We start from the raw sequence: 26,320 nt of genomic DNA, 5'->3' as shown, positions 1-26,320 counted from the left end.
TTCTTGGCTGAGCTCCCAGTGCCTGTAGGTTCAAACACATTCATCGGCGTGATTCAGGGTATAGCTTGTCAATTTACTCCCTCCCCCACCCCACGTGAAAGAAAAGGGAAAGAAATAGTTTCTTGACTTTTTTCAATGTCACCCTATGTCTACTGAATGCTGGTGGTAGACATGATGCTGCAGCAATGAAGAGCAGTATCCACTCTTCTCCCCTCCCCGGTGGCAGATGGTACAATATGACTGCTATCCGTCGTCGCCATCAGCCCGTGAGTGCTCCTGGCTGGCCTCAGGTGAGGCTGGCCAGGGGCGCCTAGGTAAAAATAGGAATGATTGCTGGTCATTCCCAGTAGATGGTACAGAATGGCTCGTAACTATCCTCATCATAGCAACTGGGGGCTGAGCTCCATCAGCCCCCTCCCTTTCCTGTGTAAAGAAAAAATTCTGTACTGCCTGGACTATCATAGCAGCAGGATGCTGGGCTCCTCTCCCCCGCACCGCTTAATGTTCTGCCTGGACTGTCATAGCAGCAGGAGGCTGCCTCCCCCTCATTTTATCTCACTAACATGTCACTTTCTTATTCCTGCATTCTTTATAATTTCATGACACAAATGCGGGGGACAGTGCCACGGTAGCCCAGGAAGGTTGGGGAGGAGGGAAGCAATGGGTCAAGTTGTTGCAGGGGCAACCCAGTGAATGGCATACAGCTTGTCATTTCTGCGGGATCTGACATGGAACAGCTGTGCTCTCTGATACACTGGTTCTCTAGTACACTTGCCCCATATTCTAGGCAGGACTGACTATTTTTAGATACCATAAAGGAGTGATTTGGGCAGTCACTCTCATTTTTGCCTTTGTGACCCCGGTCGACCTCAGCCAGGGGCACCCATGATAGCAGCAGACAGTACAGAACGACTGATAAACGTCTCTGCTATCATGCAAAAGCAAATGAATGCTGCTGTGTAGTGCTGCAGTAACGCCTCTGTCAGCAGCATCCAGTACACATACGGTGACAGTAAAAAAAAAAAAAAAGGCTGAACGGGCTCCATGGTTGCCGTGCTATGGCATCTGCCAGGGCAATCCAGGGAAAAAGGGCGCGAAATGATTGTCTGCCATTGTTTTCCTGGAGGAAGGAATGAGTGATGACATTTACCCAGAACCACCCACGACAATGATTTTGCCCCATCAGGCACTGGGATCTCAACCCAGAATTCCAATGGGCGGGGGAGACTGCAGGAACTATAGGATAGCTACGGAATAGCTACCCATAGTGCAACGCTCCAGAAATCGACGCTAGCCTTGGACCATGGACGCACACCACCGAATTAATGTGTTTAGTGTGTTTAGTGTGGCTGCGTGCACTCGACTTTATACAATCTGTTTTACAAAACCAGTTTGTGTAAAATCAGACTAATCCCAGAGTGTAGACATACCCTTACTCCAGCCACTTTGTTTCCGAACAACCCGTAGTGAAGTGTGAGGTCACGGAGGTCGCCCTTCTGGGGTGGTGCGCTGGATCAATCGTGAGCCCAGGAGGGAGCGGATACCTTACAGCAAAACACCTCTCGACAGGACCAGCACCGGACCCACTATGGAAACTTGCTGATCCCTACAAGGAGGCACTGGGGCAGCTATATAGCAGCGAGGAGGTCTGCAGACCTGATGGCGCTCCTCCCCCACACCCTGGCCTGAGAGAGGGACACGCTGGCTCTTTCTTAGCATGCCCCAGCCCCGGCCCCCAGAGAGCTAAGGATGTGTTCAACCCAGAGCCATCTCCCTCCCTGTCCCAGCAGCTGCCTCTAGAGAGCTGCTTGCTGGCACAGCTGGCAGCACACCACTGGGCTGGGTGAGACACACAGGGCCCAGCACTGGGAAGATAATAGACAGCAGTGCTGTGGGGGGAGACATAGACCCTACCCTTAGGGTGGGGGGACAGACAGCAGCCTGGGGAAGAACCCAATAAAATAAATATTTAAATGACTATGAATAAAATTTATTGGGCTATAAAAGATTTCAGGTTAAACAATCAGTGCAATGAGCAATAGCCAGAGCTACTGCAGAGGCTGATACCACCACAGACTGGTGCCCGCCAGCCTTGGAAGTGCATGAGGCCCAAGGCAGGCTTCAGGCTAAACCAGGTGAATTTTTTTGTTTCTTTCTATTTCATTGAGTTGCTTGATTCCACAGATAAAGTGCCAATAGGGAACGGGACTAATTCTAGCAACAAACACCAGCAAGTGTTAATCACAGGAAACCCAATTTGCCAAGCAGAGCCAGTGAACGCCAGCTGGCTACTCCACATGCTATGCAGCTTGGCAATAGGGAAGAAAGGGCATTCATGGGGTTAAAAGGTTATCTGAGGGAGATGGGGCTCTTCTATATCAGCCTGTGAAGGTCCTCAAAGTTCAGCATGTTATTTGCAGTTTCTGACCAGGCTGCATGAGTTGCCCCATCCATTTCAGGGGCCAGATGGTTGCTGTGCTCTAGAGTGTGGTCTACACCCCCAATAACTGCCTTACATTCTGGGCACTTGCTCCTCTCCATTGCCCCACCGCAGTCACCAATCACATAAATGTGGCCATTGGGGCACTTGAACCAGTGACCTTGTGGATAGCCAAAGGCACTAACAATCTGCACTCGCTCCTCCTCAGAGATTCCCAACCCAGACTCTGGCAGAGCTGTCTTTAGTTCTTCCATTTTCATCTTCACCACTTTTTCATCCTCTTGGGTGAACTTCTTCGTTCCCTCTAGGATCTGCCGCAGAGTGACAATTTCTCTCGAGATAGAAGTATTCATCTTTTCAGTTGCTGTTTTGCATCTGGCCAGAAGACTCACCAGGTATGTAAGCCTCTGAATCTCACTCTGGAGGTCAGAGAGCTCCTGGCCAGTGAAGCTTAGCCGGGGCTTGTCCAACCACTCCTGAATTTCAGCCATTCGCCGCCTCAGTCCTTCCTTCTCGCTCACATCAAGCTTGTTCAGGGAGCTCATCAGCTCACCCAGGCGCCCATAGAAGCCAATCAGGTTCTCAAGAAGTCCAATACTCTTTGTGGAGAGATCAGGATGTGTCAGCTTCTCTTCCAGCATGAGATATTTAATGGACAGATTTCTTCTTAGAACAGCCTTCCCTTCCAGCACACCCTGCAGTCTGTGCCTCCTAGTTTCAATTTCACTTACTGGACCTTGGATTCTCTCTTTCACTCTCTCTATCTCCTCCAGCCGCCTTTTCACGATGGTGCCATACCTCAAGTTCTTCCTGATCACTGTCTGGCAGCTGGGGCAGACCTTCAGCTTGATGACAATTTCATCTTCATCCATGTAATGGTCGAGGCCTTGGGCCTCAAAGATGTGGCCACAATCCTCCAGTTCCACAAAGCGAGCATCTGGCTCGTCCTCAAAGCCAAAAAAGATCTGGGTGATTTCATCCTGGTGACACACACGGCACTTTTTTGGGCAAGGTTCCCCACACAACCCAATGCAAGTATGACCACAGCGCAGTAGCTTAGTGCATGGTACATCGCAACGGGGCCTGTTGCATGGTTCAGAGCAAAGCTTGGTACACTGGTAGTGCTGACACCGCCACTCACATGGCTCCATGCATGGGATACACATCTCTCCACATTTCTTTTTGCACTGACTGTGGATGCAGTGGTTCTGACAGGCTTGCTGGCATGGAGGGCATTCCCTGGTGCAAGGCTGCTGACACTTGTGGGAGCAGATTAGGAAGCGCTTACAAGGGCTCTTGCACTGCTCATGGAATCGCCCTTCAAAGCAGGTATGGCAGGAACCTGGGCATGCATGGCCACAATCCAGTGGGATAGGGCATTTGGTTTTGCATTTCACAGGCATCCCATGTTTCATCTCCACTGTGATCCAGCACTTCACCTGCTGGTTGTGGCCACATTTCAGTGTGACCATAACCATCTCAAGACACTGAACACTGCATTCCTGCCCACAGGACATGCTACATCTGTGCCCACATTTCAGATATTTCTGACAAGGCTCTTGACAGCAAAACTCACTCTCAGGAGTGGAGCAAGGGACCAACTGCTGGTGGCCACACTTTGGGATGGTTTTCAGCACTTTCACCATGCATGGTCCACAGCGCTCAAAGCACAGCTGGGGGCAACGATGGCCATCTTTGCAGAGCACCTTTTGACAGGGCTTCATACATTGGAACTCTTTATGCTCTAAGTCATAGGGGTGACATGCTCGAGTGCAGACATGTCCACAATTCAGCCTGAATTCACAGGGGCGACTACAGCCCCCTTCAGGAACTCTGCAGAAGTCTGCTCCCTTGGAGACGAGAGTCCTAGTGTCAGGATGGTTCTGACAGCACAGCATCAGTGAGCGACCAATATGTCCCTTCTCCCACAGGGTGTGAATGATCTTGCTCCAGAGAGGCACCTTGCCAAGCATTCCCATATTCCCAATACAGTATAGCCCTTTCTTAGCTCTGGATAATGCTACGCAGATCCGGTTAGAAATCTGCAGGAACCCAGCTTTCTCTTCCTTATTACTCCGCACAAGTGATAGCAAGATAATGTCATTCTCCTCACCCTGATACTTATCCACCACATGAACCTTCACACCTGTGAAGATCTTGGCAGGCATGAGTTTGCGCAAACAGAAGAGCTGCCCAGTGTAGGTGGTGAGGATGGTGATCTGAGAGGGCAAGTAGTCCTGGCACAAGAAGTATTTGCACAGCTCCACCACAAACTGGGCCTCATGTGGATTCTGATGGCTTTTCCCTTCCTGGGTCTCCTGTTCAGGGAAGTCATGCTCCACAAAGAAAAGATTAGATAAGATCCCCTGAAAAGAAAAGAGGGAAAATGTTACAATGGAAAAACCATTCTAACCTTCCAACACTGAAACCTGCTCTTCCATGCCTATGGTGACCCACTTAGCAGTTCCTCTGTAGATTACTTGGATTCAGGGCGCAGGACTCTGGTCATTGCACACTTAAGGCAAAAACTCCTCAGTCAGACACCTCATAACATACCTAGTAAGGGAGAGTTTGGGAGCTTGTTGGCCAAACAGTGTCCCAATTGTACATCACTGACTATTCCAGGAATCCAGCAGCATGTAGAGGATTTGATTCCTTATCTTAGAGTCCAACAACTACAATTTATTCTTTAGGTTACAAAAAGGAGTTTGTGCTAGTGGCATGTTCACAGGCTATAAACGAGAAATCATGGCTCATTCATTCACACTTCTCAGTGTGAATACTCATGTATTTAGGATAGGTAGGAGAAATGAGTGATAAAATAACCATGCACAGTGTTCCTTTACTTGATACCTACTAGCCAGGGTGAATAACACTTTCAGTATCCTATCCCCATGGGACCCTTATACACTTTTCTCAAAGATGTATACGCAATACTTGTAGTCCACGTAATAAACTTTATATGTATGAATTTGAGAGAGTTTGTTATTGGACTCTGAATAAGCATATGTACTTCATTCTCCCATCACACTATTCTCCCCCTTTCATGGCACTTAAGAATCTAAAATAGCCAGTCTCTGGTCTTTCATGACAATCTTTTTCTTTCTCAATTCCTCTTGCTTTCCCAATCCCATAATTCACACCATTCCTTTTATTTTTCAGTGTTTTGTTTGATCTTACTTTCCTCCCAATCCCCATTCTCCTTGACACAGCCACCACAGTGCTTGGCCCCTCCAACACACACCCTACCCATTGCTGAGAAGAAATCAAGGGTTTCTCCTCTCTTCCATAGTAAGGACTAGTAGTGTCAGGGTCCCTGTTGATCCCTGGCTCCCTCCTCCAGTGAGGTGGAGAATGCAGCCCATGCACCTGTCCAAAGTTTCCATTCAACCTAGGTGAACATGCAAGTAGAATGTTCATTCCCAGACACTGGCCAAAGAGGAATTGTGTATTAATTGGGTTGCTCCTGTCTCCCTAAGGGACAATCAGGCCATTTCAGTCAGAGCAAAGTTTCTTCAGGAAAGATGGATATTCATGCATGTAGGCACAATTCTCTTGCTCTGAGTGCCTGTAGTTACAGTAATGGCTGCTTAATAAACTGCACTGGTTGAACATGTTTTTCCCATTAGAGCAAAACTAGGATTCCATGTTAGTGTCCACAGATTAATAGAATTTAAGGCTAGAAGGAACCCTAGTATGACCTCCTGCATAACACAGGCCAGAGAATTTTACCCAGTTAACTTCTGTATTGACTCCCCTAATGTGTTTGACTAAGTAATCTTCCAGAAAGGCATCCAGTCTTGAAGACATCATGAAATGAAGAATCCACCATTTCCCTTGGGAGTTTGTTCCAGTGGTTGATCACCCTTCACTGTTAACAATTTGCACCTTATTTCTAATTGGTATTTGGTTTACCTTCAGCTTCCAGCCATTGGTTTTTGTTGTGCATTTCTCTGCTAGATTCAAGAGCCCTTTAGTACCCAGCATCTTCTCTCCATGCAAGTACATAGCTCTTTGGGCAGAGATTCTTTTTGTTCTGTTTGTACATACAGTGTCTAGTACAATGGGGCCCAAGTCCTTGACTAGGACTGTAGGCACTATAGTAATATAAATAACATCCATCCATCTTTTTTATCAGATAACTATTCCTACATCACCTGATTTCTTTATTTAACATTACCAATTTTTATCAGCTAAACTTGATCAAAGAGACAGAAATACTTGAATACAAACCCATAGAAGTGACTGGTTTGGATGATACAAGGAGAGCATCAATTTTAGTCAGTAAGGGGCGGGCGGGGGAGGAGGGAGTTCAGAGAGAAATTGCTTGGTGCGTTCTGTAAACTCACCTTGATGTTTTCATATTTGAGGACAGAGGGATGGTTCTCCAGCTCCCGGTATATGTGGGGAGTAAGGAGCTGGGCAATCTCAGGGCGCATGCGGTGCTGAAACACAAACAAAAGTTACAGGAGAGCTAGTGTTACCTATAGTCAACATAAATGGGCAAATTTCTCACATGATGGAATGAACTGAACAATCCCTCCTTTTCTGCTTCATCAGGGAGACAAAGACCAAATTCAAGACAATGGTGGCACAGAAATGGGAACGAACCCTCCCTCTATCACCAACTCCAATCCAACCAGATGAAAGTGACCAAATATATCCTCATAAAAATATGGCACTGTAAGTAAGTTTGTTGCTTTTAGTGCAGTTCCCAGTGGACAGGCTGTCCCGCATCACATCAGCATGACACCACTGTGACATAACCTACCCCATGTAACCCCCTGAACCCACATATTCACTATTGTTATATGATTATATTTTGTACAAAGTATGCTTTGAGAGATACCATTTGAAAAGTCACAATCTGTTAAACACTGTTACAATGTATCTTCATTGTATATGAAATTATGAGATGTTGCTATGTTTTGTGAGTCTGCTTCTCACACCCTCTTCAGTTATGCAACACAGACGGAGAGAGAGAGAGAGAGAGAGAGAGAGAGAGAGAGAGAGAGAGAGAGAGAGAGAGAGTCCAAGAACAGAAAGGCTGTACCAGAAGATGTAGCGCCTGTGTCGTGAATGGACACAAGCTGGTCTGCATGAATCTGACATATCCCAGCGCTCTTCTCAGGGATTAAGCAAAACCTGGTTTTCTGTTTTGTTTTTTCAGATTGCTTTGGGAGCAGGAATATGAGACTGAGCTTCCTACAGACTCCAACCAGGTAAATTCCTATTGTGACACTACACCTCATATTTGTCATAGTAATATTATGATATGATTATGGCATAATGATGATGCATTTTGTAAAGATTGGTCATGTAAGGTGTTACTGGAAAAGTTATGATTTGCTGTATATGATTACTCTGTATGTATGTATCATTTTTGTATATAAAGTTAATATTGACTGTATATCTGTATTTCATATGTAATTACACCTGGGTGACACCCACTAGGCAAAATGCTTCCAGTCTAAACAGCTGGTTGTGAAGGGCCTATTCAGGGTAATGAGCCATTACGGAAAAGCAATAGGCTTTAGGGAGAGGCTTATCCCTGACTTGGTGAGCCTTCCTAAGAATGCTCCAGTCAGTCCATAAGTAATAGCTGCTATGATTCTGCAAGGGCATGTGACCAGAGCACATGACTCTGGACTCAATTTTGCGTACCTGTATTTTTCTACAAATTGGGCTGGGAACTGTTTTTGGAACAACGGGTTCCCGCCACATGCTAATGCTATATAAAACAGGGAGTGACATCATCTGTTCTTCTTCACTCCCCCACAATAACTCAACACCTAAGAAAAGCTCTGAAAGAAAAGGACTTGGAATGGAGGTGGGGATCCCAAGCTGCAAAGCAAGTGCAGCTTGTGCCTTGAGAATCTGCAAGCCTGCTTTTATCAGTAGGTCCCTACCAAATTCACAGTCCATTTTGGTCAATTTCATGGTCACAGATTTTAAAAATTGTGAAGTTCATTATTTCAGATATTTATACCCAACTCTGAAGGCAGCAGCACAGAAGTAAGGGTGGCATAGTGTAGTACTGCAACTATTACTTCTGCACTGCTGCTGCTGGTGGAACACTGCCTTCAGAACTGAGCACCTGGCCAACAGCCACTGCTCTTCGGCCACCCAGCTCTGAAGGCAGCACAGAAATAAAGGTGGTAATACTGCAACCCCCTTGCCGCCTCCTTCCCTCCCCCAACAGTAAACTTGTGACTTCCCCCCACAACCCTCTTTTGGGTTGGGACCCCCAGTTTGAGAAATATTGGTCTCCCCCATGAAATCTGTATAGTATAAGGTAAAAATACACAAAAGACCAGATTTCATGAGGGAGACCAGATTTCACAGTCCATGATGCATTTTTCACAGCCATGAATTTGGTAGAACCCTAATCATTAGTCAGGGTGAGAAACTGCTAATTCATATCCAATCTCTCTCATATTTTAGGTTTAGTTTGTGGTTTTGTTTATTTTCTAGGTAACCCGCTTTGATCTGTTTGCTATCATTTATAATAACTTAATCTTTCTGTAGTTAATACACTTGTTTTATGTTTTAACTTAAACCGGTGTGCCTTTAAATGGAGTGTCTGTGGGAAAATCTCAGTTTGGTTACCACAAGCATGCATATTCCTCTCACCATTGAGGGGGCAGGCATAATGAACTAACACTGTACAGATCCCAGTGTGGTAAAGATGGTATAATTTTGGGTTTATACTTTAGAGGGGGAAACTGGGAAATTGGCCGGCGTCTGCTGTTTGCACTCAGGTAACCCAGTTTGGACAAGTAGCGCCACCTGCTGTCATGTTGGGTGATAACAGGGCCTGGGTAAGGCTGGCTGTGTCCCCAACCCAGCTGCGTCTTAGAGGGGCACAGCGGTTCCCACAGTTCCCAGACTGCACCCCAGGGGTGACAACCTGTCACAGTTATATCATGGAAAACTAATACAGCAAGCAGAAATTCTAGAGCTGCTCCTCACCTGATAATTCAAGCGGACAAAGGGGAAGCCGACTTTCACCAGCCGCTCAAAGAGAGACATCTCCAGGTTAAAGTTCTTGGCCAGGTCATACACATTAGCACTAGGCCGCAACTGAAAATGAAAGTGTTAGAGTCCAGCTATCATGAGTTCTCCCTTGCAATCAGCAATGCTTTCCTTTCTCCACTGGAAGGGCACCAACAGAGTTTTTGAAACAATGCCAAGTATTAGGGCCAGCTCAGCTACAATGAATCAGGCTCAGAAGTGAGGTTAAGTTACTGCCAGAGCTGTAAAAGTTTTGTCTCCAGAAGCATGTTGGAGGTTGGGGGGAGGCAGGGCCAGTGACTGTCACTGTGGATATAGCTGGTGGGGGGAGAATGATAAACCTGTGGGACCCTGCTGCTTGGCATTTTGTTGTGCCCAATCTCTGTCTCTCTACAGTGGAGGCGGCCCCACATGTACACATTACCTGCTGGTGGTCTCCAATGAGGATGAGGTGCTGACAGGCTTTGCTCAGAGTGGTGATGGTGTGAGCCTCCAGCACCTCTGCTGCTTCTTCCACTATGACAATTCGAGGCTCCACTTTCTGCAGGATCTGACGGTATTTAGCAGCACCTGGAGGGAAAGAGAGAGGCACTCTCAACAGAACTCAACTCCCCCAACAGGCAGCAAGCTAATGCCCAGGAACTCCAAGACAGATATTTAAGGGAGGGAGAGAACCTCTCCAGGTATCAGTTCCCAGGAAGACACAAAGAGTTCTCTGTCATGCATCACACATTCCAAGACTCATCCCCAAAGAAGCTTTGTAGCTGCATCTTGGTCCATGCCCAGGAGGGCTCCTAGGGGTGCAGGCATAGCTGGTATGATCCAAAGACCTCTTGATACTAACGGGCAGAGAGATGCATAAGGGTTATAGGAGTCCCCTGGGTCTGGTATCTACATACTAGTTCACCAAAGAGTGTCATGTGAGGTCTCTACTGCCAGCCTGTATTGCACTGGTTGTCAAAAATCTTTCCTAAATATATCTGCGGATAATATGTAAAGAGCTCTGTGTGTGTATTATATAAAATTATGGTTTTAAAGCAGTGACATCTCTTAAGACAGGTTCTACCAGACAGAAAGTAGGAGACACTTGTCTCCCTAGCTGGCCATTGTATACTGGTAGTGGTGGATTAACACATGTGCCCCAGCCAATTTGCGGGCCCCCAGAAAAATCTCAAGATGCCAGGGCAGGATGAAGCTGCTGCGCCCTCTGCTCTGCTGGCTGTGCTTGGGATAAGGATTCTTGGATGTCAGGGGGAACAGGGGTCAGCCAGTGAGTGCAGCTGGAAGGAGCAGCAGCAGCCGTTACCTCTTCCTTGTTTTCTTCACTGCTGCCCATGGCTTCTTGCCACTGATGGTGACGGGCTCCCCCAGTATTCTCCCACACCTGTTCGGGCAGCCAGGGATAGGTGGTGAAGGAAGATAGGGAACACCACCGCCTGCTTTTTCTCCTCCAGCCCCAAGCTGAGCAGGAATGCCCACTCTCAGCTGAAGTCCCACCACCCCAAGCCCAAGCTGAGCTGCAAGGACATGTTACTGATGCAGGTTGCAGCCCATCAGTAACTGGAAGAACATAGATGGTAAGAGGGCTGGGGGTGGAGGAGGGGGTACTGGGATGGGGAGCTCCCCACGGCTAGGGGAACCACAAAAATCCCCACTACTTCAACCCACAGCAACAGCTCCCAGGGAAATGCAACAAGGAGCCAAAGTGGGGGACGGAACACACACTGCTGTCCTGGTCAAGAGAGGAAACATGGAAACCCCAAACCCTCCCGTGGGAGCCATCATCGCCTCTTTCTTACTTCTCAATGTTCAATCACTTCTCTCCCCTAGACATGACTGAGTCTCGCCTCTCCTCTTCCAGTTTTTTTTCCCTGTCTTTTGGTGATTGCAAAGTATATGGTGAGACAGGCTTTGTTTGGGTTTTTTTTTTTTATGCCTCCGGCCACAGTGTCGAGGCCTTTGGATGCCACTGTCGCTGCATCTCACAATGCAGCATTATTTACCCCATCCTAATGTGTCATGATGTGGCCCCATTTACCCCCTCCTGAATCCCAAAGACCTTTGCCGAGCCTACCTCCCCATGCACATGGTTCACAGCCTTGGGATCTTGGTGTGGATTCTTGCATGTTCATTGTGATACTAGCTGAGCAGGGGGTAAATAAATGCCATATGCAGTCTTCCATAGTACAGTTCTCCCACCTTAGCATTGGATGAAAGACTATAGTACTATTTACCCCAGACTGCGGGCTTGGGTACACTGGAGAGTTGCAGCACTGGTGGTGGGTTTACAGCGCTGCAACTTAGTAACTGTCCACACCTGCAAGGCACATCCAGCACTGCAACTCCCTGGCTGCAGCGCTGGCTGTACACCTGGTCTGCTTGGGGTGTAATGATTGCAGCGCTGGTGATGCCACGCTGCTCATCAAGTGTGGCCACCAAATGTGCTGTTATTGGCCTCCAGGGTATTAGGAGGTATCCCAGAATTCCTGTCCACAACAAACCGGAAGAATGGCTGAACTCCGAGCTCCCGAGCTACTTATCTAAAAAACAAACACAGCTGCTCTTTGCTCCAGCAAGCGATGAGCGGAGGCAGGGGAATTGCTTTGGAATGTTCACAGCTCTTTGCTTGAGGAGAGAGGGGAGTCCATGTTGAGCAGCTGCTTATATGGTCTGAAGGCTATTTAGGAGTGCATAATTTGCATTTAGTGAATAAGAGAGCGGTGGGGGAAGGGGTCAAAACTTTTAAAATGATTGAAGGTAGGTGCGGTGTATCTTCCAGACCTTAGAACTTGCAAGGCAGGGAGCTGAGAACAGTGTCAGCTCCAAAAATCCACTCACTCTGTCTCCCACACGCTCCTTGTCACACTCCACCCCACTCCCGTTTTGAAAAGCACGTTGCAGCCACTTGAATGCTGGGATAGCTGCCCATAATGCACCACTCCCAACAGAGCTGCAAATGCTGCAAATGTGGCCACACTGCAGCGCTGGTAGCTGTCAGTGTGGCCACACTGCAGCGCTTTCCCTACATAGCTGTACGAAGACAGCTGTAACTCCCAGCGCTGTGCAACTGTAAGTGTAGCCATACCCTTCATGTTTAAGATCTTTCTGTGTATATTCCCCGCCTCACCCAGCATGGACTGATGTGGCATTGTTTACACTGGGCCACAGCTTCCAGACTCAACTCACTCATCTAGGAATTTCACAAATGAATTGTGGCCCATGCAAATTTACTTAACAAAGATGGTCAGTGGAATCAACTGTTATGGGCTAATGGTCATCTGTTGCTATGTAAATGCCAAAGCCTGCGGAGGTGGGATAAAACAAAGGAAAAAACCCAAATAGTTATAGAAGTAGGAGACGACATTTACCTTCAGTTTCAGTGACTTTTTTCCCCTCCATTACACTGATGATGAGGCATTGGTATAATGGAGCAATGAATTTTCTCTCTGCAGTATTATTGGAAAAACTATGTTCTCATTTGCTTAGTAATGACTAAACATCCTGTTATGTGCTCTGACTAATCAGAACCTGGACTGTTCTTAAAAGTGTGATTTAATATAGAAATATAAGCTAGTTTCTGGTCAGCTAAAATAGTTAGTCCTAAAATTTAATTGGTAAAATGTCAACTTTCTCAGGTTTGAGATGAATTGCCTTTGGCAGAAGGCCAAGACAGTCACTTTGGCACACATCAGAGTCTTTCATAATTTTTTCATAGTTTATGTGATGAATTGCAAACTTTGTTTTAAACCAGTTCGCATCATTGGTTGAAGGAAAAAAAAAAAAAAAAAAAAAAGGTTAATCACTTCTCGTAACTGTTGTTCTTTGAGACGTGTTGCTCATCCATTCCAATTAGGTGTGTGCATGCTGCATGCACAGTCGTCAAAAAGTTTTTCCCCTAGCAGCACCCATCAAGTTGGCTGTGGAGCCCCCTGGAGTGGCGCCTTCATGGCGCTCAAAATATGACCCTTCCCACCCAGCACCTCCTTAGTTCCTTCTTGCTGGCTACTCTGACAGAGGGGAAGGCGGGTGGGTTTGGAATTGATATGAGCAACACATCTCAAAAAAACAAGTGGCGAGTAACCGTTTTTGAGTGATAGTTCATATCGATTCCAATTAAGTGGCTCCCCAAGCCTTACCTAGGCAGTGGGGTTGGAGTTAAGAGAACACTGACTGCACTACCGCTCTGCCAAAAGCTGCATCGTCTCTGGCATGCCAGATGATGGCGTAGTGAGAAGTGAAGGTATGCACCAAGGACCAAGTTTCTGCCCTGCAGATTTCTTGGATCGGAACTGAGGCCAAGAGTGGAGTGCGCAGTAAGAGTCGGGGCTGGTATGTTGGCCACTTCGTAGCATGTGCGAATGCACGAGATGATCCAGGAGCATATTCTTTGAGATGAGACCAGGAGTCCTTTCCGCAGGTCTGCCACTGCTATGAATAGCTGATTTGACCCCTCTCCCCAAAAAAGGTGGACCAATATTCCACAAAACCAAATGTATCTACATTCCACCACTTACCTAGATAGCAGTTCACTTCCAGCATCTTCTGTTTTCCTTCACTCATGGAGCAGGAAGGATCACCAGGATCACTTGGACATTTCTCCTTCAGCACCCTTCTGAGTTCCCTGAAGTCATTCATAAATCTGTGAGATATCCTACAATGCAGTGTCATTAGCACTGAAATTCACCATCACCAGAGGATTCATCCCCATCAACTTTAAAAGCCTATCTAATCTAAAGTGATGTCTCACGTCTTGGCGCCAAGAAAACAGCACACCATCCTGTTGTCATCTGTCCCTTGCAGAACGTTGTACCCATTCTTCTTATGATAGAATCCCCAGCAAGGCTTGTCTGTCTTCCTTGGACAGTTGAACAGCTTTGTCAGCATGCTAGATTTTTCTTGCAAGTCGAGCTGAGCAGCTATCCACAGGTATGTCCCATACACCTCTCTGTTGAATTTGACCAGGTGGAGCTTCAGAGATATTTTCAGCAGTTTCCACACAGAGTACCTGGTATAATTTGGAAATCTCTAGCTTTGTGGCATTCGTCCTGGTCATCATTCTGATGGTCATAGCCTGCCTATCTTTGTCTGCCTCATCATCTTGCATTCAGTGGTTATGAATTGCCAAGCCTCCTCTGATTCCTTGAGGGCCAGTTCCTTTCTTCACTAAATCTGCAGTGATGGACCTTCTCAAGTCTCTCTGATGCTGTGTAACATCTGCATTTGCCCTCCCAATCTAAGAGTCTATTCTTCCAACAACCACCAACTTCTATGTCACACACAAAGTCCCTTCTGACTTCAGGCAGAAAAGAAAACATGGCGTATCTGGTGCAGGTCACAGCTGTTCCATTGAAGGCCATCACGTAAATGAGAGTTGGGATTTCCTTTTATGTGCAGTCCCTCACACTCCCTTGCCAAACTCCCTCTGAAACTCTCCTGTTAGCTGCCTGTTTGTAGCTCACAAATCTGTCAAGCAACTGACTTTTTATCCTGCTTAGCTCCACCACCTACCAGCAAGCAGCAACTAGTAAAGGACCAAAGGTCAAAGTTACATGGCCTTTACCTAGACACCACCAAACAGATCTGTCTGAGTTGCTAATTCAGAGGCCCATGGCCCAGCTACAGAAACAATACTCTGAGAAACAACGAACAGATGAGCTCAATACACCACTCACCAAGGCCTCCTACCTCTAAGCATAGAGTCCCCTGCTTCAATCTCCAAAACTCTCCTGTTAGCTGCCTCTGTTCATGACTCCACACACACCATTTGCTGATTCTGGAGATGGAGTCCACTGGGAGCTGTGTCCCTCCACTGACCTGGGATGCGGTGCTGGTTTGTTCCCTACATGCCACTCACCTGTAGTCGTCATCCCTACAACCAGGGCCTCCTTAAGAATGCAGAGATCCTCCTGCAGCCTCAGTTCTGCCAACCTCTCTGCTGCCACCTGGTACTGCTGCTCATGCTGAAGGATCTTTCGTCGAATCTCCCCCTGGTACATCTGTAGCCAGCGCCTGGAGAAGGGCATGATCACCAAATGAGAGGAAGGATGTTCCAGTGCTTAGGACGCTAACCTAGAACTCATGAGACCTAGTTTCCAGACTGTGATCTTGGGCAAGCCATTTAGTATTAGTGCCTTACTCCCCCATCTGAAAATGAGGATAACAGCCCTGTCCTCTGTCACAGGGTGGGAAAGGATAAATCCATCAGAATTGGTGAGGTGTTCAGCTATTACCATAGTGGAGGCCAGATGAGTACTTTACATAGATAGGGGAGCATGCAAACTCAGGGCAATCTCTGGGCATCGCCTGCCCAAAACACCCAAGAGCACTGTTACCTGTACAGCCTCCAGCGGGAGCTGAGGTCCAGCTGCCACAAGTCCTGGACACCCCTGGCCTCTGCCTCAGTCATTGCATTCAGTTTACGGAGCTCAGCCCTCATCTTCTGCTTCATTTTCCTCCTCTGAGCTGGTTGCATCTGCAAGAAGAACTCCCATCAAGCAGTTACACGTACAGTTCTCTGCACTAGCATTCCCCCATCACTCCCTCCCTGTCCAGACAAACCAAAAGACCAAGAGCAAAAAACCAAGCTTCCTAGTCCCAGTAATGTGTTTACCTCCCACTCCACGGCTTCCTGCTGTGGCTGGGCTGCCCCTTGACCCTGCTTTTCCAGCTTCATGGCCAGCAGCATATTTGCCAGTTCCATGATGGCACCATTCTCATCTTCCCTCCTCTGCTGAGGTCTGGCTGCCTCCTCTTCCTCAATCACTCGGTCTGCCTGAATCAGGTCTGCCTCCTCTGGGATCTCCAGCAGCTGTTCCCCCTCCTCCTCCCCCTCCTGTTCCTCCTCTCCATCCTGCTGGCCACCTATAAGAGAGTAAATCGGCCATACATGGAGGCATCAGTGAGGGCAATGCAGCTAAAGGGACGATAGAGGGACACTGCAGTAGGACGAGAATGCAGCAGTGGAGAGGGGCATGCTGAGATTTTAATTATCCACGGTACTTTTCAAACACTATCATCTTCCCTCACTTCCCCTTCAATATCATGCACTTTTCAGTATCTGCTGAACCACAGCTTCCCCTCACCAGGCACTCCTGGCTTTTGCATTTGCCCCCCTACCACAGGCTTCATGCATGGTGTGACAGGTTGGGTCACAGAGACCACCTTGAGACTGTCACCTGGTGTGCTGAGACTACCTCCAAGCCCATTTTCCCTGCCAGCTTGGAACTCCAGAACCCTGTCTTGTCGAGCCAGACATGCCAGTCTGCTCCAACACAGACCCAGGGTCTGAACCATGTGCCCCAAAGCTGCACACTTAACTGAAAACAGCTTAAGAAGTGTTCCTGTCTCTAGCACCCAGAAATCCAGCTCCCAATGGGATCCAAACCCCAAATAAATCTGTTTTACTCTGTATAAAGCTGTTTGCTCCCCCAGATACTAATTACTTACTTTGGGTTCAATAATACAAATGATTTTATTAAGTATAAAAAGTAGGATTTAAGTGGTTCCAAGTAATAACAGACAGGACAAAGTAAGTTACGAAGCAAAATAAAACAAAAACACGCAAATCTAAGCCTAATATATTAAGAAACTGAATACAGGTAAATCTCACCCTCAGTTGTTCCAATAAGCTTCTTTCACAGACTAGACTCCTTTCTAGTTTGGGACCAATCCTTTCCCCTGGTACAGTCCTTGTTCCAACTCAGGTGGTAGCCTGGGGAATTTTCATGACTGGAGCCCCTTTTCTTCTGTTCCACCCCCTTATACAGCTTTGGCACAAGGCAGGAATCTTTTGTCTCTGAGTCCCCACCCCTCCTTCTAAATGGAAAAGCACCAGGTTTAAGATGGATTCCAGTACCAGATGACATGGTCACATGTCCTGTGAGACCCCAAGCCTTCATTCTTCCTGGCCTGACTCACAGGAAGGCTTGCAAGTAAACAAAGCCATTTGCAACCAATTGTCCTAGTTATTGGGAGCCATCAAGATTCCAAACCACCATTAAAGGCCCACACTTCGCATTACAATAGGACCTCAGAGTTATATTTCATATTTCTAGTTTCAGATAGAAGAATGAAACATTTATACAAAGTAACATGACCACACTCTGTAGATTATAAGCTTTGTAATGATACCTTACAAGAGACCTTTTGCATAAAGCATATTCCAGTTACATTATATTCACACTCATTTTCATAAAATCTTATGGAGTGCAACATCACACATGGATATACACTTGTCTTCATACACCTGCAGGAGGTGTGAGCCTCTTACCCGCATTCTCAGCCACTTGGTTCTCTGCACCATTCTGCGTGAAGGCAGTAACACCAAGGCCCAACCACTCCAGAATCATAGAGTTCCTTGAACCCTTGTAGTAAAAGCACTCATCATCCTAATACAATGAGAAATAAATCAGCAAGGCCTGTGCAGCTCAGAGCAGCATTTTGAAGCCAAACTATCATACACTCCTCTTCAATATACACACACAGAGGCAGCTTAGCTAGGGCCAGACCCAAATCTGTCAGCAAGACTCCTGCTTGCTGCCTCAGTGCAGCAGATGGGAAAGTCTGTGGCGGCTTCAGGTACCTTCAGAAATCAGGATTTTTACTGAATTTAATCTAGAACAATTTCCCTTGGTTATTGGTGGCTTTTTATATTGATAATAAAGGGAATGTCAGCTTGAAATCTAGGCAGTTTCAAAGAGTGAGCTGAAAACAGTTTCTGGTCCTACATCAGCCCTATATCTCCCCTATCTCTTTACTCTAAAATCACTGCCAATTTTTATGGGTGAGCAGTTATATTCTATTTAAATAACTCCTCTCTTCCCTCTGGCTTTATGAGACCCACAGAGAAAACAGATTCCATGGGGAAAATGTGATACTGACTCCATATAGAGTGCTGCCAGCTGCACAGAGGAAAACCAAAGAGAACGGTTTTCCCTTTAAATTCTGATCCGGCAAGGAGCTCTGCAAAAGGGGCTCTTCCCACACCCAGCTGCTTGCAGGTCCAGGGCCTTAGAGAACACAGTGCTCTAGTCACAGGCACAAGCAAAGCATTTTCAGACAAATGGGATTTAAGTTGAAAGGGTCACTTAGAATTCACTTTGCCTCAAACCAGTCTGTTTGCCGAAGACTTCTGCACTGACAAAGAGAAAACACGTTGTAGCATAATGAGGGCAGTTGAAGGATTTGGCAGCAGCTAGGGGAACTGCTGAGGATTTTGGTACCTAGGAAGGCAGGAGAGGCACTGAGGTTTTGGCAACAGGGAGGAAATTTCTTCCAGTTCACTTCCCCACTGATTCTTGATATTAACCAGCTACCCTACTGTCCCCTACCCTGTTTCCTTCATTGCATCCCTTGGAGAGCAGCAGACACATTCAGCTCTTGTGCTTAAATGCTCAGCAGAGAAACTGTTAATTCTGACTTAAGTTGCCATCATTCAGGTTCACAGTTAGCATTCTACTGAGATGAATGGGACAGTTCAGATTTCTCAGAGCTATTGTTCTGGGCAGTCAAATTGGGAAGGCTTCTCTGCAGCCTCAGGATAAAGGTAAAGAATACAAATTTTCAGCAGACAATTCTGCAGCCATGGAATACACAGGGCATAAGTAAGGTTAAGATTTTTAGTAAAAGTCATAGACAAACAATAAATTACAAAAGCCCAAGCCCTGCCACCTGGGGCTGAAGTCACAGAGGTCACCTAAAAATCACCCAATCTGTGACCAAATTGTAGCCGTATGGATAAGCTCCCAAACTATTCACTGTGGCCTTCTTGCCTTGAACTCCTCAGTGAAACTAGCACTTCACTGCAAGCAGTGAGGCCTGCTGGAAATGGCTGGGATTTTCCTAGCAGCTAACATTGAATCTCTGTACCTAAGGATTATGTGCAGAAGAGGTACAGTCAGGCATTAGGGCTACTGGCCTGGAATGACAGGATTCCTCTTACCAGACCATTCATCAGGCTGTCCCAATGTTGTGTGGTGATATATCTTTCCAAGTGGCGTTCATGCAACACTCCATGTGCTGTACACTCTAAGTGCCGTGCTCCTTCACGCAGCTCCTGCTCTGACTGTTTCATCTGAGTGATTATCTATGCAAAAGGAAAGAGGAGCGAGGCTTTCAGAAGTTATTATGCTCTGGAAATCCAGGCTCTGAGAAGAAACATCTAGAGCAGCATAAGGAAAAGTCAGGGCTAAAGAGCGAATGAGAATGGGAGACTCAGCAGATGGGCTTCAGCATGAGAGAGGGATTAAAGAGGGAAATGGGGAGAAGAGGGCCTGGATAGGTAACAACTGCACAGGTGGATTAGCTGCTGCATCTCTTCCCTGATGTGTGGGCAGCGTCCCCCCGCCAAGATTTTCCAGAACCCCACACATACATTCATATACGCCCTGCGGAGGTGCGTGGGCAGGCTGCGGCGAAATTCACACTTCTTCCGCAACTCTCGCAGAGTAAACTGCTTCAGGATCTCGCTGCTGCTTCTCCCTCCAACTCGCACAATCCCACTCTTCTGAGAGGTGTAGATTCCTGAGCATGCAAAACATTAGCATGAAAGAGCCATTCTCTGTTCTCTCTGGGAGTGGGGAAAGCAGGGAGAATCACATCAGGGCCACATGCCTCCGCTCACCTCAGGGAGCCCCTCCTGTGTGTGGGGGGAGGGGGGAATTCCAGCCAGTCCAATCCAATTTGGAGTAGGATTTTCTCACTGCACAGCAGTGGGGACCAGAATGAATAGCAAACCCATGAATGCAAACATCAGATTCAAAGGAGGGCAGCTCCAGCACAAAGCATAGCTGTTTGAACTTAAACCTTTCCCCCATACCAGGCAGACCCTCTTACCTTCCAGGAACTGATCCAATGCATGGTTGGTGTAACAGACAACAAGGATGGGAAACTTCTGGAGAGTGCTTTGCCACACCTGCTCGTTGGTCAGGAAAGCCTGAACAATCTTCAAACCCACATAGGTCTTCCCTGCAAGACAAGCCCAGAATCAGAGATCAGAAATCCAGGCCAGATGTGCAGTCCTGGAATCAGAGGTTTCATCAGATCAGGGTACAGGGTCAGAAGCTGAGTGTTTCATTCCCAGATCTGGCAAGGGACTGCCCACGGTGACACAGGCAGGTCAATTAATCTCTCTAGGCCTCAGTTACCAACCAGTAAAATGGCAGTATGGTCCAGTATATAGGGCACTGGACTGGGAGACAGGTGACCTGGCTCTGTTTTCAGCTCCCCTTCTTATCTGTCATGTGACCCTTAGCAAGTCGTTTCTCCACCTAGGCTTTGTCAGTCTTATCTATAGGGACTAAGATATTTGAGGCATGTAGTGCCTGTGTGTGTATATAAAGTGCCTAGCATAATGCAGCTCTGATCTGAGATGGAGTCTCTAGGTGTCAAAGAGAAATAATAAAATAATGCAAGGCATTAAGGACACTATAACAGGTACCATATAAGAAATTAGACAAGATTCTGGTCTCCACGCCTGCCATAATGGCGAGGTCTATAGTTCCAAGTGCCATTTCCCTACACCAGCTACAATGGAAGGGTCTGTAGTCATCATTGCAATGCGAGGTCATCAGAGGATTAGGAGCTGACCACTTGTAACATTTTGCAATGCTGTGGATGGGTGTGACAGATGCAGAGCAAGATTACACCAACTCCACACATGCAGACACCATGGTATCAGATCAGCCACACACAGGGTATCAGTGGGAGCTAAAAGCCTTCTGCCCCCAAGACACAGGCCCAGATCTCACATAGTGTCATTGTATCCAGACCAGAAACCCACATACATGGTCATATTTAGCTTTAGGACAAATCTTGATATTTGATGTTTTAGTAAATTAAAAAAAAGAGGATGAGGTCTCTGTCACACATAACCTAGACTGCAATGGAGTTACACGAGCACCAGCTGGGCACCAGTAATTGAGCTCCAAACACACAAAACCCATTGAGACCAATGCCTGTTCACCAGTGCAGCTGACAGGGGCTGCTCCAACCTTGCACGGCTTATGCGGAGCAGAAAGACACTAAGCTCTGTGCCTGCCCACACACAGCATGGCCCAGGAGGCAGAGATTCAGGGCCAGCTTCTCCTTTCTAAACAGGCCAAGCACCTGTCCTCCTAGGAAAAGGCTCTATTCATTCCATGGACCTGTTAGGACTTTCTCATTCTCTGTATACAAAGCCCAGGAACAGCATCTGAGTCCAGCCTGTGCATGAAGTTGGTCGTCAAAGGATGTTATTTTTCTTTAGAATCTTCCTCTACTTTTAGTGCTTTTCCGACTGGGCTGGTTCAAGGGATGTTTAGCGAAATTTATTAACTGGTGCCCAACAGTGCAGTTCTAAGCAACAGTGTATCTCACCAGTCCCAGGAGGCCCCTGGATAATGGCCAGCTCCTTGGTGAGTGCCAACTGCAGGGCTTGCATCTGGGACTCATCTAACTTCAAGGCTTCCATTGAAGGCCACTGTTTGGGGTCTAGAACATTCACCCTCGGTCTTCTCAAGTCATCGGGGCTCACCAGGAAACCCTCCTTTCCAACTGGAGAAGGCTCCTCTATCAGGGGAGCAAGGTTGTACGTGCTGCCCATTGCCAGGTATGCTGGCTCCTTCACCAACACATCACACTCCACAATGTATTTCTGAAATGGGATGTCTTCTTCCTGGATCTCCTGCAGCCCTTCCAGCACGTGTCGGTAGGCTTCAAAGTAAGCAGTTGTCTCCACCATTAGAAAGGAGTCAGAGGGCTGCACCTCTGCCAGCAGCGCCTGGCTGTGCTCATTAAAGCACAGCTGCACAATGCCCTGGGACAGGTCTGCATTGTCACGGTTGGACACTGTAGCAAAAAGGAATGTTTCAAAGTTGTCTTTAGACATACAAACCAGAGACCCATACAGCAAACGCTTGGAATTCTGCCATCGCACAAACTTCAGGGGCTTTGTGTCAAACTGGACCTTGTAGACTATGCCAGATGAGGAGCAGAGGGGGGTGATGATCCGGGTGTCAAAGTAGATTCTGATGTCATCAAACTTCCTTTTCCTCAAACCTTTGTCCTCAAAGTTCTGCAAAAGCTCCAAGATGCCTTCCCTTAATGGCCTGACAAAGTCCTCTCTCAGGAGCCGGAAATGCGTGTCCAGGTAAACACTGGTGCTATCATACCTCCCAGAGACAATATTGGGACGAAGAAAGGGCTTTTTATCCCGATGCACCTCGTTGTATGTGGGGTAGATGGTCATTGTGCGGTAGGTTTCTTCCTGACCATCAGCCTGAGGTTGCACTAGGGTGTAGTTGTCAGCTCTCAGAGTGCCCTCACGCCTCTTCTCCTGCAGATGCTGAATAAGGGTTAGGACTTTTTCCAGGTTCTTCTCAATCTGTTCTGTAATGTCCACACCAGATGCTCTCAGGGCATTTATAGATGCTGGCAGGACAGACATCAACATGGAGATTTTCTGCACAGAACTGGCAGGGAAAATGCTCACCAGATCCTGAAGGAGGGAGATGATGTTGCTTATATGCTCAGGGAACTGATGTCGTACAGCAGGAATCGCCTCAGTCATCATGTCTGCAACATACTGTGGCAGGCAGATCTTGAGGAAGTTTGATTCCTTTACCATGCCCAGGAGCTGCTGGACACTTTGGCGGTCCATTCTGGAGCTGCATGCCCTCCTAAGAACCTGGCAAATAAGCTGGAGGAAGCTGGGTTTCATGGATGTTTGAGACAGAAGCTCCTTGAGCCCTGAACTGGAGGCAAGTGTGATGACCACTTCAGAGGGGTCTTTCTGAAGGAGACTATCCAAGAATTTGTAGCCAATCCTCCTGAGTTGCTGAGGCTGTTCATTGGGCTCCTGGCACTGGGCTCCGCCTGGAACAGGATTTTGATGAAAACAAGGGCTTTCACAAGGGTGGATTCTTCTGCCCCTGCCACCATCTTGGCTCTCATTTCTTCTTCTTCTGGTCTCATTTTCCTGCTCATTCCACTGTCCTCTGGGTCCATCGTTGGCTTGTCCACCCTGGTTTCTCCTTCCCTGATTGGGATACCGTCCTGCACCACGGTATCTTCCTTCCCTCTGCCCAGGGGGAAGAGGGTTATTGTTAGCCCTGAGGTTTCCTCCAGGTTGGGCTGCTCCTCTCTGAAGATAGCCTGGTGCATTAATTGCTCGGTTTCTGCCTCTTTGTGGCAAGCCAGCATCTTGACACTCTACAGGACCCAAAGAGAAAAAGATATTTAGAGAGAATGCCTGCTTAGATAGGCTGCTTCCTGACACAATGTTCACTGGGATAATCCCCACTCCCCATGACACCATATTTGCCAGCAGCAGCATGTTTCAGACATTTCATATCACATTGTAGAGCTAATATTTTATTTACATCAGTATGTTTTCTGCTGCGTAATGAGTAAGGTACGATTCAGCCACGGACTCCGTGACTTCCACAGTAGCTGAGCCGGAGCAGCTGTCAGCCCCCAGCAGTGCCAGGGCTGAAGCAGCAGGGGGTGGGGAGGCGATTGGGTCAGCCCCTACCACTGGAGCAGCTACTGCTGCCAGTCCCAGGGCTGGCCACCCAACTCCCAGAGCCACTGGAGCAGCAGTGGCCACCAGCCCTGAGGCAGATGTGACCCCCAATGGTCCCCTTCATCCCTCCCACTGTAAGTCCCCATCTGTCCCCCCGCTCTGGTGTTTTTAGTAAAAGTTAAGGAGAGGTCACGAGCTTAAGTGAATTTTTGCTTATTGCCCATGACCTGTCCCTGACTTTTACTAAAAATACCTGTGACAGAATCTTAACCTTAGCAATGAGCAGGCACTGAGGAAAATGGCCAGCACAGAGTTTAGGATTGTGGCTAAACTATCAAACTATTAACCAGAAAGTAAAATAACTCCCTTTCCATGTGCTGAAAAGCTGAACAGCATGGGGCCCAAGATGAGGTCCTCTTTACAGATTGGGTTTTGCCAGCAGTTAATGGCTGGTTTAATAGCCCATGAGAAAGCCGCAGTTGGTTCAGAACTTTAGTTTTACAGTAGAGTTAAAACTCAGAGCAGGGGAGAGAATTTGTCAATGGGGGGACAAATTAGGCACCAGATACTATAGTAATGATAGCCAAACAACAGATAGGGATGAGTCCTATGCCTTGGAACCTATCTGCCTCTATTTGGCAGTAGTTAAATTAAACCAATAAAACCCACTGAAACAAAAATCTAAGAAGGTGGTTTTGTAAAATATGTACCAATCAATCCCTGCTCTGAGACAACAGTGATGAGTGTGGTAGAAGATCTTAGATTAAAACAGAAAGGTGGTGTGTGCAGTGCTGGGAATGGGTGATGGGGAGAGAAGCAGGTTTTCATTTCTTTAAATTTCAGTCTCAGTTTTTCCTCTAGCCCCATTCATTAAGCAGGCCACTCACCTCTCCAGTTAACATTGTGCTGCCTTGGGTAGGGTTCCTGTACAGGTCTCCTGCCATCCATTCCTGAGAGTCACTCAAGTCCTCTTCTGCCTGGTTCTTTGCGCTGCTGCAAGCAGAGACACAAAGCCAAACAATAATCTTTAAAAGAGAACCAGGCCAACTCTGCCCAGCATCCACAAAACCAGGAGCACTCTGGGCGCCTCTGTGGGGGACAGTATTAACTCCACAAGGTACGTTACCATACAGAGTAGCAATTACACCTGATGTTGCCAATTCAAGGATAGTTATACTATCTTAGCTCACCAATTAACGCTTTGCATACTAGGGACCCTTCACCATCTGCATCTCTTCCCCTAAACATGAATCTGTCACCGTCCCAACTCCAATTTCCTTCCACTGAGTATTGCAACACCCCAGTCTGATGGCCTCATGCTCCCTGTCCTCCCATGAGGACACCTCCGAGCCAAGTCCTCCCTGTCCCACCCTGCTCTCTCAGAGCAACCTGCCTACACCATGGTGGTCCCTGTCCTAAGAGGTGGGAGACATAAGTCCCAATAAGGCCAGCCCAGCATGCACAAACCTCAAAGAAGTGTCCCCGTAGGACTACTCCCCTTTCCTGTAACTGCCTCTCATTCCCATCGGCAGGGTATTCAACTGTCCCAGGAATCACAAATCCTGTTTGTCTAGGAAACAAATCCCGAGTCCTTACCCACCACTGTGCTGCTGGGTTTCTGTATGACCGAAAAACAGCTCACCCCTTTTATCACTTCTCTATAGTGAGTTTCAGTTTCTGGTTCTCCACTAGCCCAGCCCAGGGGGGTGGCCCAGGAGTTCCTGTAGCTCTAGGGCGTTTCCAGGGCACCCAGCACCAAACACAAACTCACTGCACCAATTTTTTCTCAAAATTCACGAATGTGAAGTTCTGCAGTATCATTTCCCAGCTTCTTATAGCCTGCCCTCCAGCCCCCCCTTCCTCTCCTCCAGCCCCCGGCCTCCCCCCTTCGGGGCCGGGCCCTCGCCTCCAACCCCCCCTTCCTCGCCTCCCTCCAGCCCCTGGCCTCCCCCTTTCCGGCCCTCCCCTCCAGCCTTCCCGGGCCTCCGCAGCCCCCTCGGGCCTCCGCTCCAGCCCCCGGCTTCCCCCTTTCGGGGCCCGGGCCTCCGCTCCAGCCCCCCCTTCTCTCCAGCCCCGAACGTGCGCTCCAGACCCCCCTTTCTCTCCTTCTCGCCAGCCCCCAGCCCGACCTCCGGGCACGAGCAGCGCCCTACCGCCATGAGGGGCTTCTCCTTACACAGGTGACCCCCCCCCCGCAGTACCCGGCCACCCTCCGCGCTGGGCCCAGCCCGGCCCGAGCCAAGGGCCGCCCCGGGCCGGGAGAGGGAGACTGAGGACGCTTCTCACCATCACCAGCCAGGCCCCGCGGCGCCGCCCGCATCCTGAGGGGAAAGCGGCTCCGCCCCGCCGGCGCTTTCAGTTTCCGT

General features: G+C 47.9%; 1 protein-coding gene across 6 annotated transcripts; it reads right to left on the bottom strand.

Annotated features, from left to right (window-relative positions):
* Window positions 1-1,974: 1,974 nt before the first annotated feature.
* ZNFX1 (zinc finger NFX1-type containing 1) lies at window positions 1,975-26,271 on the bottom strand. Of its 6 annotated transcripts, none has more exons than XM_050918782.1 (14): window positions 26,241-26,271; window positions 24,842-24,947; window positions 21,809-23,641; window positions 20,288-20,419; window positions 19,827-19,975; window positions 19,395-19,538; window positions 17,724-17,841; window positions 16,065-16,315; window positions 15,787-15,926; window positions 15,309-15,463; window positions 9,879-10,024; window positions 9,413-9,523; window positions 6,790-6,885; window positions 1,975-4,806 (listed from the first exon to the last, which is right to left on the bottom strand). In XM_050918782.1, the coding sequence occupies exons 2-14, from the start codon at window positions 24,900-24,902 to the stop codon at window positions 2,374-2,376; spliced, it is 5,769 nt and encodes a 1,922-aa protein (XP_050774739.1). In that variant the 5' UTR covers window positions 24,903-24,947; window positions 26,241-26,271; the 3' UTR covers window positions 1,975-2,373. The 6 variants fall into 6 exon arrangements, with proteins under 6 accessions (XP_050774739.1, XP_050774745.1, XP_050774741.1 ...); XM_050918788.1 differs by having other exon boundaries at window positions 24,842-24,944; window positions 26,241-26,259; XM_050918784.1 differs by lacking the exon at window positions 26,241-26,271 and adding an exon at window positions 26,108-26,223.
* Between the last annotated feature and the right edge of the window lie 49 nt (window positions 26,272-26,320).

Source organism: Gopherus flavomarginatus, chromosome 11, assembly GCF_025201925.1.
Source record: "Gopherus flavomarginatus isolate rGopFla2 chromosome 11, rGopFla2.mat.asm, whole genome shotgun sequence".
Lineage (NCBI taxonomy): Eukaryota > Metazoa > Chordata > Testudines > Testudinidae > Gopherus > Gopherus flavomarginatus.
The sequence above is the reverse complement of the archived record's forward strand: the minus strand, read 5'-3'. Positions and strand labels throughout refer to the sequence as shown.

Bases quoted from the DNA above. Each gene is read 5' to 3' on its own strand.
- ZNFX1 (XM_050918782.1), bottom strand. From the start codon at position 24,902: ATGGATGGCAGGAGACCTGTACAGGAACCCTACCCAAGGCAGCACAAT. The intron at 6,886-9,412 runs GTGAGGAGCAGC...TTTGTGTTTCAG, and splicing joins TTGTCCGCTTGAATTATCAG to CACCGCATGCGCCCTGAGAT. The intron at 4,807-6,789 runs GTGAGTTTACAG...TTTTCTTTTCAG, and splicing joins TCAAATATGAAAACATCAAG to GGGATCTTATCTAATCTTTT.